Source organism: Schistocerca nitens, chromosome 4 (genome assembly GCF_023898315.1).
Source record: "Schistocerca nitens isolate TAMUIC-IGC-003100 chromosome 4, iqSchNite1.1, whole genome shotgun sequence".
NCBI classification, from domain to species: domain Eukaryota; kingdom Metazoa; phylum Arthropoda; class Insecta; order Orthoptera; family Acrididae; genus Schistocerca; species Schistocerca nitens.
This window is the reverse complement of record NC_064617.1, coordinates 401,204,667-401,219,037: the sequence shown is the minus strand read 5'-3', so window position 1 is coordinate 401,219,037 and position 14,371 is coordinate 401,204,667. Positions and strand designations below refer to the sequence as shown.

General features: G+C 42.4%; 1 protein-coding gene across 1 annotated transcript in view; it reads left to right on the top strand.

The window, feature by feature from the left end:
* The first annotated feature begins 5,001 nt into the window (after positions 1-5,001).
* The window catches only part of LOC126253036 (solute carrier family 22 member 6-like), a 62,737-nt gene continuing 53,367 nt past the window's right edge, over positions 5,002-14,371 (top strand). Inside the window, exons 1-2 of the mRNA XM_049954105.1 lie at positions 5,002-5,214; positions 11,099-11,256. Of these exons, the coding sequence (XP_049810062.1) occupies positions 5,018-5,214; positions 11,099-11,256 (355 nt within the window). The 5' untranslated portion in view covers positions 5,002-5,017. The remainder of the gene's footprint in view (positions 5,215-11,098; positions 11,257-14,371) is intronic.

The following is a 14,371-nucleotide window of genomic DNA, read 5'->3' as shown; positions in this document are numbered from 1 at the left end:
ACCTGGTCATAAATCGATATTCATTGTATTTAATCTTGTCTTCTCCTGGCTATTTTTAATTGATGGTCATATTAACACTTCCATGTGCTTACGTGGCTTCTTTCCTGTTCTAGCAGTAGACTTTATTATGAAGCACACATCGAAGTATCTCAGGAACGTGGAACAAGGCAAAACTGTCCAGAATCCAGGTTAAATACCGTTTTCTTTTATAGTGAACTAAATGTTGTTGATTTACTTCTCTGATAGAAATTAATCACTGATAAAAAAGTGTTTCATTATATGGTTTTATAGTCTTGGGTCTAGAAAACTCAAATGCACTTTGATTATATTTTGAAATCACTTTTTCGTAGCAAAAATGACTTCGATGCGGAACAGTTTTCTTTTCTCAATACAATTTCAAAATAACTCACTCAAGGTCAATTAAATTGATTTTTCACTAAACTAGTCTTGAACTGCATTTTAATTAAAACTGAAACTCTTTCTTAGCTAAATTTTCCTCGTATAACGTCTTCATGTCTTCATAATATAGGTAGGGTATTTTTCACAAATTAAAGTTTGTCGTTCCTTTTGATCTCATATATTTTCACAACTCGAGATACATATAGTTCACACGAGCTAACACTGAACTAGGATGAACACTTATTGAGGAAACAAGGTGATCGAACCGAAATGAGCTAATAGAATAATCTGAACTAAGTGAGAGAGACACTATTGTCTCTACTACTTATAGATTAATACAAAGAACCGAATTTCAATCTAGAGTATTATTACTCATTTACCGTTTTAGGGTTATATTGTATTGTTTTTTTTATAACTAATACCTAAATTTTTCGGTTAAATTAATTGGAGATTTTCTAGATTAAATTACAGCTTAAAGCCATTAAAGAGTGATTACATCATACAGCTATCGACAGAAAATGCAAAACTATAAATATGTGTTTGTCATTGCATCAGTCGTTGAGGGCGATCTGAAAGTTACACTATTCCTGAAGAATCAAATTTGCCAAGCCCGACAGTAATTCCTTTTATTACTATTACCAGTTCCGACAGATCAATGCAGTCATCATCGAATACTGTAACATTATTAGATATACGAGAACATGTAATCCTTTTTATTACTTTTATCAGTTTCGACAGATCTATGCTGTCATGATCGGATCCTTTGACATTCTTAAATGTGCATCTAATAACGTTACAATATCCAATGCTGACAGCGTAGATCTGTCGAACCTGATAACAGTAATAAAAAGAATTACTAGCGGTCTTGGAAAACTTGATTTTTCAAGAATCATAGAAAATTGTAAAATTTGGCGGCCGATGGATGAGTGTGTGACGCTGTTGAGCAATTTCACCGCGCAGCTGGCAAGGATGTTAACCTGAGTACATGTCGGTAACCGTGTATAAAGTCGTCGCGAATATCGTTGCGTATAGTGTACTCAGTTCAGCAGTAATTATGCCTCGCAGTCAGACGCGTGAATAATACACTCAGACACCAGCACCTGAAAGAAGAAGTGTAGTTGGGGTCAAGAAAGCCAGTTTGTGTAATAGGCGAATCGTTTGACATTTGAATAGGAGCTGTGTTAGCAAGAAATAAAACTATTCGACGATGGTGGCAAGAATGGGCGAAACATGTCCGCACACAGCGTCAAGAAGGAAGTGGTCGAATTAAAGAGGCGACGAACAATCGTCAGGGTGGTTCTCAGAGATTCGTCATTATCATCGAGACAACGTGCAACTGGTGCTTCAGTAACCATAAAGACAATTAATAGGCCTCACGGAAAGCAACGAGCACTAGCATTGACATGTATACTGCAACAAGGCCGCTTGCAGTGGTGTCAGACACATTCAGCCTGAAATCTCATTGACTGGAGTTTGTCTTCAGCAACGAATCCGGCTTCTAAATGAGCCCCGATGACCAGCGAAATGCCCCAAAGAGCAGTGGGATACCAGCCTGAATCCCGCCCACAATACGGCCCGACAACAACACTCGTGCTCATAAATTAAGGATAATGCTGATACGTGGTGAAAGAACGCTCTGGTGTGCGGTTTGCGGTTTTAAATCACCTCGAGGTATAACCATGCGGTGCATTTGACTTACAATCGTCTCACGGTGGCGTTAGCAGCAGTCCACATATGCAGAGGTGTGTTGGTGCTTGTCAGAGTACAGTGTATCGAGTAAGTGTTTCCAGACGTGCTAATGGTGACTGTGTGTTGAAAATGACTCAAATAACACATGTTGATGACGTTGTGATGGGTAGTGTTCTAGGGCGACTGGTGACTGGTCAAACACCGCAGGTAGTAGCAAGGGCCCTCCGTGTGCCACAAAGTGTGATCTCACGATTATGGCAACGATTCCAGCAGACAGGAAACGTGTCGAGGCGCTACAGCACAGGACGTCCACAGTGCACAACACCACAAGAAGACTGATATCTTACCATCAGTGCCCGCAGACGGCCACAGATTACTGCAGTTAGCCTCGCTCGGGACATTACCGCAGCCGCTGAAACAGTTGTATCCAGACACACAGTCTACAGACGACTGAACAAACATGGTTTATTCGCCCGGAGACCTGCAAGGTGCATTCCACTGACCCCTAGTCACAGGGGAGCCCGTAAAGCCTGGTGTCAATTACACAGTACATGGTCTTTTGAACAGTGGTCCTAGGTTATGTTCACGGACGAGACCAGGTATAGTCTGAACAGTGATTCTCGCTGGGTTTTCATTTGGCGTGAACCAGGAACCAGATACCAACCCCTTAATGTCCTTGAAAGGGACCTGAATGGAGGTCGTGCTTTGATGGTGTGGGTTGGGATTATGATTGGTGCACGTACACCCCTGCATGTCTTTGACAGAGGAAGTGTAACAGGTCAGGTGTATCGGGATTTCATTTTGTATCAGTATGTCAGCCTTTTCAGGGGTGGAGTGGGTCCCACCTGCCTCCTGATGGATGAAAACGCACGGCCCCACCGAGCTGCCATCGTGGAGGAGTACCTTGAAACATAAGATATCAGGCGAATGGAGTGGCCTGCCTGTTCTTCAGACCTAAACCCCATAGAGCACGTCTGGAATGCTCTGGGTCGACGTATCGCTGAACATATTCAAACCACTACGATACTTCAGGAGCTCCGTCAGGCACTGGTACAAGAATGGGAGGCTATACCCCAGCAGCTGCTCGACCACCTGATCCAGAGTATGCCCACCCGTTGTGCAGCCTATGTACGTGTGTATGGTGATCATATCCCGCATTGATGTCGGGGTACATGCGCAGGAAACAGTGGCGTTTCGTAGCACATATGTTTCGGGACGGGTCTCTCAACTTACCACCAATACCGTGGACTTACAGATCTGTGTCGTGTGTGTTCCCTATGTGCCTATGCTATTAGCGCCAGTTTTTTGTAGGGCCACGTTGTGTGGCACCACATTCTGCAGTTATCCTTCATTTATGAGCATGAGCGTACTTATGATGCTCCGGGGGTCTCAATTCATTTCAGTGTAGTCCTCCTTTGGTTGTCATCCTAGGTACCATACAGCACAGCGGTACGTCGACGCTATTCTACTCGTCGTTTTGTTGCCCTTCCTGGGCTTACATTTCAGCTAAATAATGCCCGCTCATTCACCGCGAGATTTTCTACTGCTTGTCTTCGTGTTTGCCAAGTCCAAACTTGGCCAGCAAGGTTGCCGGATCTCTTCCCAATTGATGAGAACGTCTGGGTCATAGTAACCAGTGCTCTTCAATAATCTCGAGATTCTGACGATGTAAACGGCCAATTTTACAGAGTTTGGCATGATATCCATCAGGAGGACATCCAAAATGTATATCAATTCATGAAAAGGCGAATAACTATCCTGCATTAGGGCTAATATGGGGCAACGCGTTATTGACTTGCTCAATTTGTGAACCCCTTTCTCTAGACTAAATCGACGATTTTTTCTGAAGTTGTAGTCATTTGTTTGTCTCCACTTGTACATCTACTGATTACCGTCGTATTCGGGTAATTCATTCGCTGTGCATCTTTTTCTTTAATTATTCATTTATTGTCTTAGAGTGTAATTGCCTAAAATCATTAGGTTATCACCAACATTATTTCAGTCAATCGCCACAGTTTCTTTATAATCTTCTCTGTCACCATCATCTGGGTTGTATCGGCTTTTCTTCTTGTACCATTTGGTAACCACATGATTGAGGAGATTTTTAGGAGGTAATCTTTTTAAGTTACCACAAACATCTTACTAGCATCAGAATTTGATATTAAATACCTGAGATTAGAGCTCTAAATTATTGTGACTCTGATAATCATTGCCGGCCGGGGTGGCCGAGCGGTTCTAGGCACTACAGTCTGGAAGCGCGCTACCGCTACGGTCGCAGGTTCGAATCCTGCCTCGGGCATGGATGTGTGTGATGTCTTTAGGTTAGTTAGGTTTAAGTGGTTCTAAGTTATAGGGGACTGATTACCTCAGAAGTTAAGTCCCATAGTGCTCAGAACTTTTGAACCATTTGATAATCATTTTCATGAGCTTCATTAATGCAGTTGACCCATTTACATGTAATTTTACTCACGGAATGACTACATTATTATCCAAATTTATTTTATGGGTCATTGTTCTACATTATTAGTAGCTATAAAAATTTATCCGAAAAGTATTTAATGAGAGGGGTGGCAGTTCATGTCTGAAACTGTATTGAACCTTTTATACTGTCGTGAGGACTTTATAAAAATTAGTATAGCTTTTTATAGTGTCTCTGTGGACATTATAAAAGTTAATATAGTTTTATTTTTCATAAGGTGCGAAGGAAGAGTTTTTTATGCAGTTTTATTTCTCTGGTTCGTTGTCAAACTGTTTCTCTTACAGTCTGATGTGTTTTCTGAAATCGAACAACGTTGACCACTTGGAGTTGTCATATTTTGATAATAGCCTTCCCGAAATGTGTTACCAACAAGTATACATATCGTTGTTCAGTGGTCCTTGAAAACTGTTTGACTTTCGCAGACAAGACGGGAAATACAGCAGATGCCTGATGAAGGCGCCAGAGCAAGAGAACGAAACAATATCCTGTATCTACGGCTGGGACTACGACACCACATGGTTCTCCATGACAGCCGCATCCGAACAGAACTGGGTGTGCGATAAGGAACTGTACCCGAATACTGTGTATTCCGTGAGCCACATCGTTTCCACCGTCTTTGGGATACTTCTCTTTTACATTGGAGACAGGTGAGTGCTTCACAACATTGAGTACTTCACAATATCATTAAAATATACCAACAAATTTGAATACGAAACAAAGCTGTTCTTCGTGTACGAAAGATGAAAAATTTGCCAACAATAATTTATTAATTATCTCACATCTAAGTCGAAGATGTTATTTTCCGGGAAGACTGGAGTCAATCATACAGTTTTGTTATGTATGTTTCTCTGATGCTCACAAGCAAATGACAAGTGGCACCAAAGAAAGAAAGTGAAGGGCAGACCTAGAATGACTTTATATTTACTGTGCTACTAGAAGACCGCACTCAGAATCTTGTTTCCATTACTTATTAGTTCACATTACGCTCTTGATTCCGGCATTTACACGACAACACACAATTGATTTAAGTAGGAGGAGAATCTTCGTTGCTGAAACAAATTGGGTATCTTCTTGGATAAAGTGAAATTTTCTCAGTCGTGTAAAAAGACATAGTAGGTGTTATGTAGATTTTTTTTTTTTTCACTGGCGGTTCTTTTCGATGAGTGCACTGTGCATAATCATTTCCCAGTAAGTAGATTAGAGTCCTGCAGTAAGATTGGTAAGGAAAAATTAACTACCGGGGACAATTGCCAGAAACGAGAGGTTTTCCACTATTCGTTTGTGGAGATGTTGGAGTTGTTGGAATTTAGATGGTACCAGATCTGGTGAGTGAGGTGGACCCAAGAAGACGTAGTTCTAATGTTTCTCATTTCTTATTATCAAACCACATTTGTGTGAAGATTCCTTTGTACTTGTTATCTATTTTTATCGTTTTCAGACTATTAGTAGAAATATTTATTTCGCCCGGAAGAGCTATGGTCCTAATTCCGTAATTCTAAACCTGACTTGCCATATTCTTCAGTTTTGTTAGACTTTAGCCACAACTGTCATTATATTCTGCAAAGGTCACGTATTCTCACAACGATATTCTCTTCAGCGAAGATCAAGTAATCACTGAATGTAGTTAATATTTTCACAACGACATTTTCTCTGCGCTACATTCACTTCTCCGATCTCCTAGCATTTCATGTTAACATCTGATCACTAAATTTTTCTTTAACCATGATGCAGTCAAGTTGTTATTTGATCATGCCTATCAAACGTTTTCAAGTAGGTCCTTTTGCAAGAATCTTATGAGCTACAAAAAAGTGAATTAGCTGAGATATCTCTCAGCACTAATTTTGGTTTCAAAGAGATCAAACTGTTTATTCACAGATTTTAATATCCCTTTATATACACTACTCTACAAAGGTTTCGAATACTATCGTGAAATATAGTCTACGATATTAGAGGCTGCATTGACCTAGGCACGTCCAGTCAGAAACGATATACTGGCCGATGTTTACTACTGGCATGCTTTGTGGCCATTTTTCAGTCATGTAAATATTCCTCTGCCGCAGCGGCAGACCGCGAACAGTCCAGTATCAACAACAGATTAATTCAGTTTGTGTTCAGCACTACAGTAACATGCCACTAAGACGCATACAACACTTTGATAGGATTATGGCTTTGGTTTTAGCAGGTCATCCGTAGCAAGACGTTGCCGATCGGTTACGTGTCACTCAAAGCAGTCTGTCTAAGGTGTGTAGAAAGAATAGAGAGACGGGAAATGTCAATGACGTACCTCGCAGTGGTCGTCCTTTTATGACAGCACCAATGCAGGATTATTTCCTCCAGCTGTCGGCTCGCGGGCTCCCGACATCAACTGCCAGGCAACAGAGATTCATATCTCAGAACAAACAGTGCCTAGAATATTGAATCAAGGTGGTCTTCATTCAAATGGCCCTTGAGAAATTTTGCACTGAACCAACGGAACTGACGCAATCGAAGGACCTGAGCTCTTGTACATCAACACTGGAGCCTTGTGGATTGGAGTATGTCATGTTTGCTGACGACACCAGGATTGGTTTGCGACCGGATACTAGACGAAGAAATAAAAGAGATACTTCAGTCGATCCATAAAAAGAGAAAGTACGAAAATTATCAGGAAAATACACGAATACAGAAATAAAAGTAGCTGAGGAATGAAATAAATAGGAAGTTTAGGAAAGCTGTGACGAAATAACTGCATGAAAAATGTCAAGAAGTCGAAAAAGAAGTGATTGTCGGAAGGACTGACTCAGCATATAGGAAAGTGAAAACAACCTTCGCTGAAATTGAAAGCAAGGGTGGTAAGATTAAGAGTGCAACAGGAATTCCACTGTTAACTGCAGAGAAGAGAGAGGGTAGGTGAAAAGAGTACACTGAAGACCTCTATGATGGGTAGGATTTGCCTGATGTGACAGAAGAAGAAACAGGAGTTGACTTAGAAGAGAGAGGGGATCCAGAATTACAGCCAGAATTTAAGAGGGCTGGGCAGAAGGGATACTGAACATTCCATCACAATTTCTAAAACCATTGGGGGAAGACAACAAAACGACTATTCACGTTGGTGTGTGGAATGTATGACTCTGACGACATACCATCTCACTTTCAGAGCCTGCCGGAGTGGCCGTGCGGTTCTAGGCGCAACAGTCTGGAACCGAGCGCCCGCTACGGTCGCAGGTTCGAATCCTGTCTCGGGCATGGATGTGTGTGATGTCCTTAGGTTAGTTAGGTTTAATTAGTTCTAAGTTCTAGGCGACTGATGACCTCAGAAGTTAAGTCGCATAGTGCTCAGAGCCATTTGAACCATTTTGACTTTCAGAAAATATCATCCATACAATTATCGACAAGTGCGAGAATCATCGCAAAATCAGCTTAACAGCTCATTCATCCAAGTTCCTGACAAGAATTATATACAGAAGAAGCGAAAAGTAATTTGAGGATGTGTTAGATGACATTCAGTTTGGCGTTAGGAAAGCTAAAGGCACCACAGAAACAATTCTGACCTTGGGGTTGATAATGGAAGCAAGACTAAAGAAAAATCAAGACACGTTCGACCTGGAAAAAGCCTCGACAATGTAAAATGGTGCAAGATGTTCGAAATTCTGAGAAAAATAGAGATAAGCTATAGGGAAAGACGGGTAAGTTACAATATGTACAAGAGCCAAGAACGAAATGCTCGGATTAAAAAGGGTAAAGACAGGGATGTAGTCTTTCGCTCCTACTGTTCAATGTGTACAGCGAAGAAGCAATGATGGAAATAAAGAAAGATTCAGTTAAGGAATTAAAATTCAAAGTGAAAGGATATCAATGATATGATTCGCTGATGACATTGCTATTCTGAGTGGAAGTGAAGAAGAATTACATGATGTGCTAAATGAAATGAACAGTCTAATGAGTACAGAATATGGATTGAGAGTAACTCGAAGAAAGACGAAATTAACGAGAAGTAGCAGAAATGAAATTTAACATCAAGACTGATGGCCACGAAGTAGATAAAGTTAAGCAATTCTGTTACCTTGGCAGAAAAATAAGCAAAGACGGACGGAACAAGGAGGATGTCAAAAGGAGACCAGCACAGGCAAAAAGGGCATTCTGTGCCAAGAGAAATTGACTAGTACCAAACATAGATCTTACTTTGAGGAGGCAATGTCTTGTAATTGTAAGGTAGTGAAATGTGGACTGTGGACAAACCGGGGCAGAAGAGAATTGAAGCATTTCAAATGTGGTGCTACAGATGAATGTTGAAAATTAGGTGGACTGATAAGGTAAGGAATCGGATAGGAAAGGAATACGTATAAAACACTGACAAGGAGAAGGGACAGCATGACAGGACATCTGTTAAGACATCAGGGAATGACTTCCATGGTACTAGAGGGAGCCGTAGAGGGCAAAAACTGAAGAGGAAGACAGAGATTGGAATACATACAGTAAACAATTGAGGACGTAGGTTGTAGGTGCTACTCTGTGATGAAGAGATTGGCACAAGAGACGAATTCGTGGCGGGCCGCATCAATCCAGTGAGAAGACAAACTAGCCTTTGGAGAAGCGCTAGTCGATACCAGGAACGCTGATAAGTTCAGAAAATCCATCCGTTTGCAGGTGGAAGTGTAATGTTCTGGGTGGCAATATTGCTGGAATGGCAGACTCCTCTAATACCCATCTATGGCAATTTGACTGGTCTTCGATACCTGCAAGAGGTCCTACAAACGATTGTAAGGCACTACAGACATGAAGTTGATGCCAACTTCACCCTAATCAATGATAATGCAAGAATACTCCGATCTCTAGTAGTGTCAAAGATGCAACACTAACCGAATGCATTGGCTCTCACAGCCCCCAGACATGAATTCAATTGAGCGTGCATGGGACCTTCTGAAAGTGCCCCTTGCTTTGCGTCCGGATCCACCTGAGAATCTTCAGGACCTCTCCAAAACTACCATTGAGGAAAAGGAGCTCATACCCCTAGAGCATGCCTGTAGGTTGGAAGAACTCATCCATGTGAGGGGTGGACATACTCGCTGCTAAATATTGATAATTATCATCATGTGAAAATGATTTTCACTGATTTTGTTTTCAAGATGTTCGCTTTGGAGGGGGGCCTGCTTTGTTTTTTAATGAGTTTTTGTAACTAACCAAAATCGTTCTTGTTTTCAGAAAGAGTTGTGTTTATTGTGTGTACTGCAGGAAGTCATTGTAGTAAACTCTACGATATTCCAAATTTTTGTTGAGGTGCGTATTTCATCACTTCATTAGTATCCTCATTTGTTTGCTCTCAGTTTTACCGTCAACTCATGGGGAGTGCTTTGTGGACCTGTACAGTCTTGCTTGACATTGGCTTCATTTAACACCAAAGGATAAATCCATCAATATCTTGCTCGAAAAAGATTAATTTCACATTCGCCGATCTATTCGTAGCATAGCCTGTACTTGGAGACCAGATCCTGGTGCTGTTATTTTTGTTCTATTACATATAGTGAGGCACCGTAGTTTATGAGACATCTCACCTGACGATTTTAAGCCTAATAATGGAGGTACTGTTATAACTACTCTCCTTTGACAATCCTTGTTCAACAGGTAATTTATGTAGCCTGAAATGTGAAACTTCAGGTCTTTGAGCGGCAGCGCCATTTCCTCTAATATCAGTTTCCTCTTTTTGGTAAGAACATGTCAGTGAGGAAGTCACTTGGAACAATTCATTAAGTGCTTTGATGTTTCCGTATTAGAAATATAAGTCTAGCAACTGTTACGAAGCGAATTTATATCTGTGTACAGAAACTACCAAAATAATCTTATTGTTTTCCATGAGGATAATAGTAAAATTGCGACTTCAAACTGCCTTCCTTTGGGTTAAGTCATATTCCAGGTAATATAACGCTACTGAGGATGAAACTCTAGTTTGTAAATAGGTAGTCGGCAAACACTGGTCTTAACCTGGGGACACATTTCTTTCGGCACGTTTTCATGCTGTACTCACAGACAGTAAATGGTTGGATACTCCTTGGTGGCTCAAACTAGCCGAAGAACGAACCTTTGTTGCCTGTTTGCTTTTAAACGATGTATTTTATTGAACAAAACACCAGGCAGTGCATTAAAGACGAATCTGTCATCAGCCATCAATAAAGGCGATAATTTATCTCGCTACAAACATTTTCGAACACAACTTATGTCCCAAGGGTGAGACATAATTCACCATATAGTACGTTCATGATTAATTTATGATCCCATTCTTTAAACCTTGAACCAAAAGATTTCGCTCAAAGTCGTTAGAAGAGAACAAAAACTGTATTACATCAGGCGACGAAATGATTGTTTCACACATAACGCTGATGGTGTTAGAAATGATTTACGCAGAAATATAATGAATGACAAAACATTATGATATTATATCACACTGCTGCAATTAGTATGTATTTCTATGCTAAATGGCATGATCCATGAAGTCACCAGAAGCTTATGACTTCTGTGATGGTTTTTGTTTACTCCGAATGTGTTTTTCTATTTCAGATTTGGACGAAGGAAACAGTTTCTGCTAGGCATAAGTGCCACGGCGTTGTCACAGACGCTGCTCCCCGTATCAGCGTCCGTCTTTCCTCTGTACATTGCCCTTTCCGCAGCCTCTGAAGGTGCACACTTGCCCATGTCAGAAGCAACCATGGCGACAGGTGAGTTAAGCTGGAACCATAATAGAGAAGCAGAAATATATCCTGTACTGCCGTTCCTATTTAGCGGCTCTCGTGTTCCATTCTTATTTTATATCGTATTGCAGCTATGTTTAGTAGTACGGCACTGTCGATCGTTCTTCGTTAGGGAGATGGCTCTGAGCACTATGGGACTTAACATCTAAGGTCATCTGTCCCCTAGACTTAGAACTACGCAAACCTAACTAACCTAAGGACATCACACACATCCATGCCCGAGGCAGGATTCGAACCTGCGAGCGTAGCGGTCGCGCGGTTCCAGACTGAAGCGCCTAGAACCGCTCGGCCACACCGGCCGGCATTAGAGAGACGATTATTCACAATAACTGTACAAAAGGCTCTTTAGAAAGCACAAGTGACACCACGGCACTCTCCACATCAAAAGAAGTTTGTCTCCATCAGCTTGCGACAGTACAAGAAGCCGCCTCGCGGAGCGAACGCCAGTAGTGAGTTTTACGACTGTCTGCAGCTGGGCGAGGAATGCAGAAAGCTGGTTGATGGACACTGGAATCTGAGGGTTTTCCTGATGATGGAGCGTGCGCGTTCGTCTGAAGTGTGGGCACGACAAATGCCAAATAAGGGGAACGCCAAAACAATGAACACTATATTTCCAAGAAAAAAAAGCAAGTATCGTACACTAAATAAGTTGTGACGCTGCGACGAGCTCATTGCAACTTCGTGTATAACTTCAGGATAAATACACTCTAAGGCAAAAAATTAAAAAAAAGACGCACCACGAACGAATTATACGAATGCGACGGAAATCGGCAGATGTGATGTTCATGTGCAGACAGACAAATGAGTACAGTTTCAGAAATATGGGATGATTCATTCAACAGAAAGAAAAAATTGAGCAAGTTATTAACGCGCTGGTCCACCTCTGGCTGTTATTGGCAGAGCTGTTGGATGTCGTCCTGAGGAATATAGGGCCAAATTCTGTCCAATCAGTGTCTTATGTCGTCAAAATTACGAGATTTTTGCACGGCCCTTGCCCATAATGCTCCAAATGCTGTCGACAGAGGAGAGATTGCTGGTCAAGGTAGGGTTACGCAAGCACGAAGACAAGCATTAGAAACTCCCGCCGTGTGCGGGTGGGCATTTTCTTGCTGAAATGGAAGCGAATGATGGCTTGCCATGAACGCTAACGGAACAGGGCGTATAATACTGTCGACGTACCGCTGTCCTATAAGGGTACCGCACGTGACAAGCAAAGGGGTCCCTCTATAAAATGAAATGGCTCTCCGGACAATCACTCCTGGTTGTCGGGGCGTATGGCGAGCGACAGTCAAAATGATATCTCACCACTGTCCCGGCCGACTCGCTGGTCATTCAGGGCTCGTTTCGAAGCAGAACATAACTTAAGACAGTTCTATTCCAGTCAATGAGATTCCAAGTCGACGACGTCTCTGGCGACGCCCTGGACTGTGATGGGATGCCGTTGGTTTACCAACCTGACTGCTGTCCACCACGTGGCCCGACAACCAAGAGTGACGGTCTGGCTACCATTTTTCATAGCAGGACCCCTTTCGTTGTTATCCGTGGCAAACGTACTGCACAGCGGCACGAAATCTTTCCTAACGGCACAGCGCGACAATTCAAATTTTAAATTTGTTACTCTCCAGTTTCTTCCGGTGTTTGTTGATTGAACATTCCATGAGCGTACTGCCAGTTCATAGTGTCCTACGGGAGCAATATTAAAACGATTTGACCTATTTGCCATTGTCAGTTGCGTTGACGGAAGAAGTCACAAAGGAAGTCGTCGCTACTGCCTTCATACCAAACACTGGCGCATTATCAGGAAAAGTCTGACGAATACTGAAAATGCTTCAAGTAAAAACTGCCTTTTGCTGTTGAATAAAACATTGGTGTTAATGGGGGCTGTCAAAGACGACCTCGGATTGCGGAATGTCAGGATGTATCAGATTCCGTACAAATATGACAAGACATGCATTGAACAAACTGTGCGCACTGTCAAAGATCGCTGCCGCGAACACCGGTGACAACCTCGAACAACGTATCCCAACATGTCTGCGGCCGCAGAGCATTGTTTAGCAGAGAATTACGTGATGGAAATATAACTTATCAGTATTTTAGCGAGTACTTCGAAATACTGGGATCGTCACTGGAGAGCGCGTCGAAAATCGTACCAGGAACAACCTTATTAGCCTGCGCTGCGGCTGTAATCTCAGCAAGGCCTGAAGACCGGCACTGCGTCTAATCCATATTTGACAATTAATAATAATGGAGAAAACAGCAAACACAGCAGTGTGGCGACTACGGCGGACAGAAGTAACTGCAGCCACGCTACCGCCTACTTGTGCAGACCGCGGAGGGAATGGCTCGCGGGGCGATGGGATATAAGTTAACTGCTCGCGCTCTGGAAGTTGCACTGTAGTGATGTGGCGGAGAGCGCGCCTAATCGGCCATTCTGAGTAGCCGTGTTTCGGAACACATTTCTGCGGCGTTTCAGTTCCTCGGGCAGATTGTGAGTCTGTGAGGGTGCACGCCCTATGTACTACTGTTTTTAGTATCCCATTCATCTGTGCAGGGTGATGGCAGCTGTCTGCATACAAATACAGAACAGTATGCACTTTCTTCGGACACACACTGTGGCCCAGGGTACCACCAGCTGTCCTGTTTTGATCATGACGTCTTCCTCCCGTTTCATTCTCCTTAGTGAATTTGATGTTCAAATTTCTGGAGTTCAGATGTGCAAGGAATTCAAACAGTTTCTCCTTTCCAAGGGGACAGATTACGAACATGTCATCTGCATAACGGAAATAGAAGGTGGGTTTCCATGTGGATGACGGCAGGGCTTTTTCCTCGCAGTGTTCCATACGCACGGTGGTCAGAAACAATCTGAAAAGCTTGTTAGAATGTCGGGATGTCGCAGGGTAGGTAGTGCTGATGAATAATTATTAAGGAAAAAACTCGATACGTTTCAACGTTAATTACCTCCGCAGCTCGTGGTACAGTGGCTAGCGTTGCTGCCTCTGGATCACGAGGTCCCGGGTTAGATTCTCTGCCGGGTTGGGGATTTTCTTTGCCAAGGGACTGGGTGTTTATGTTGTTCTCACCA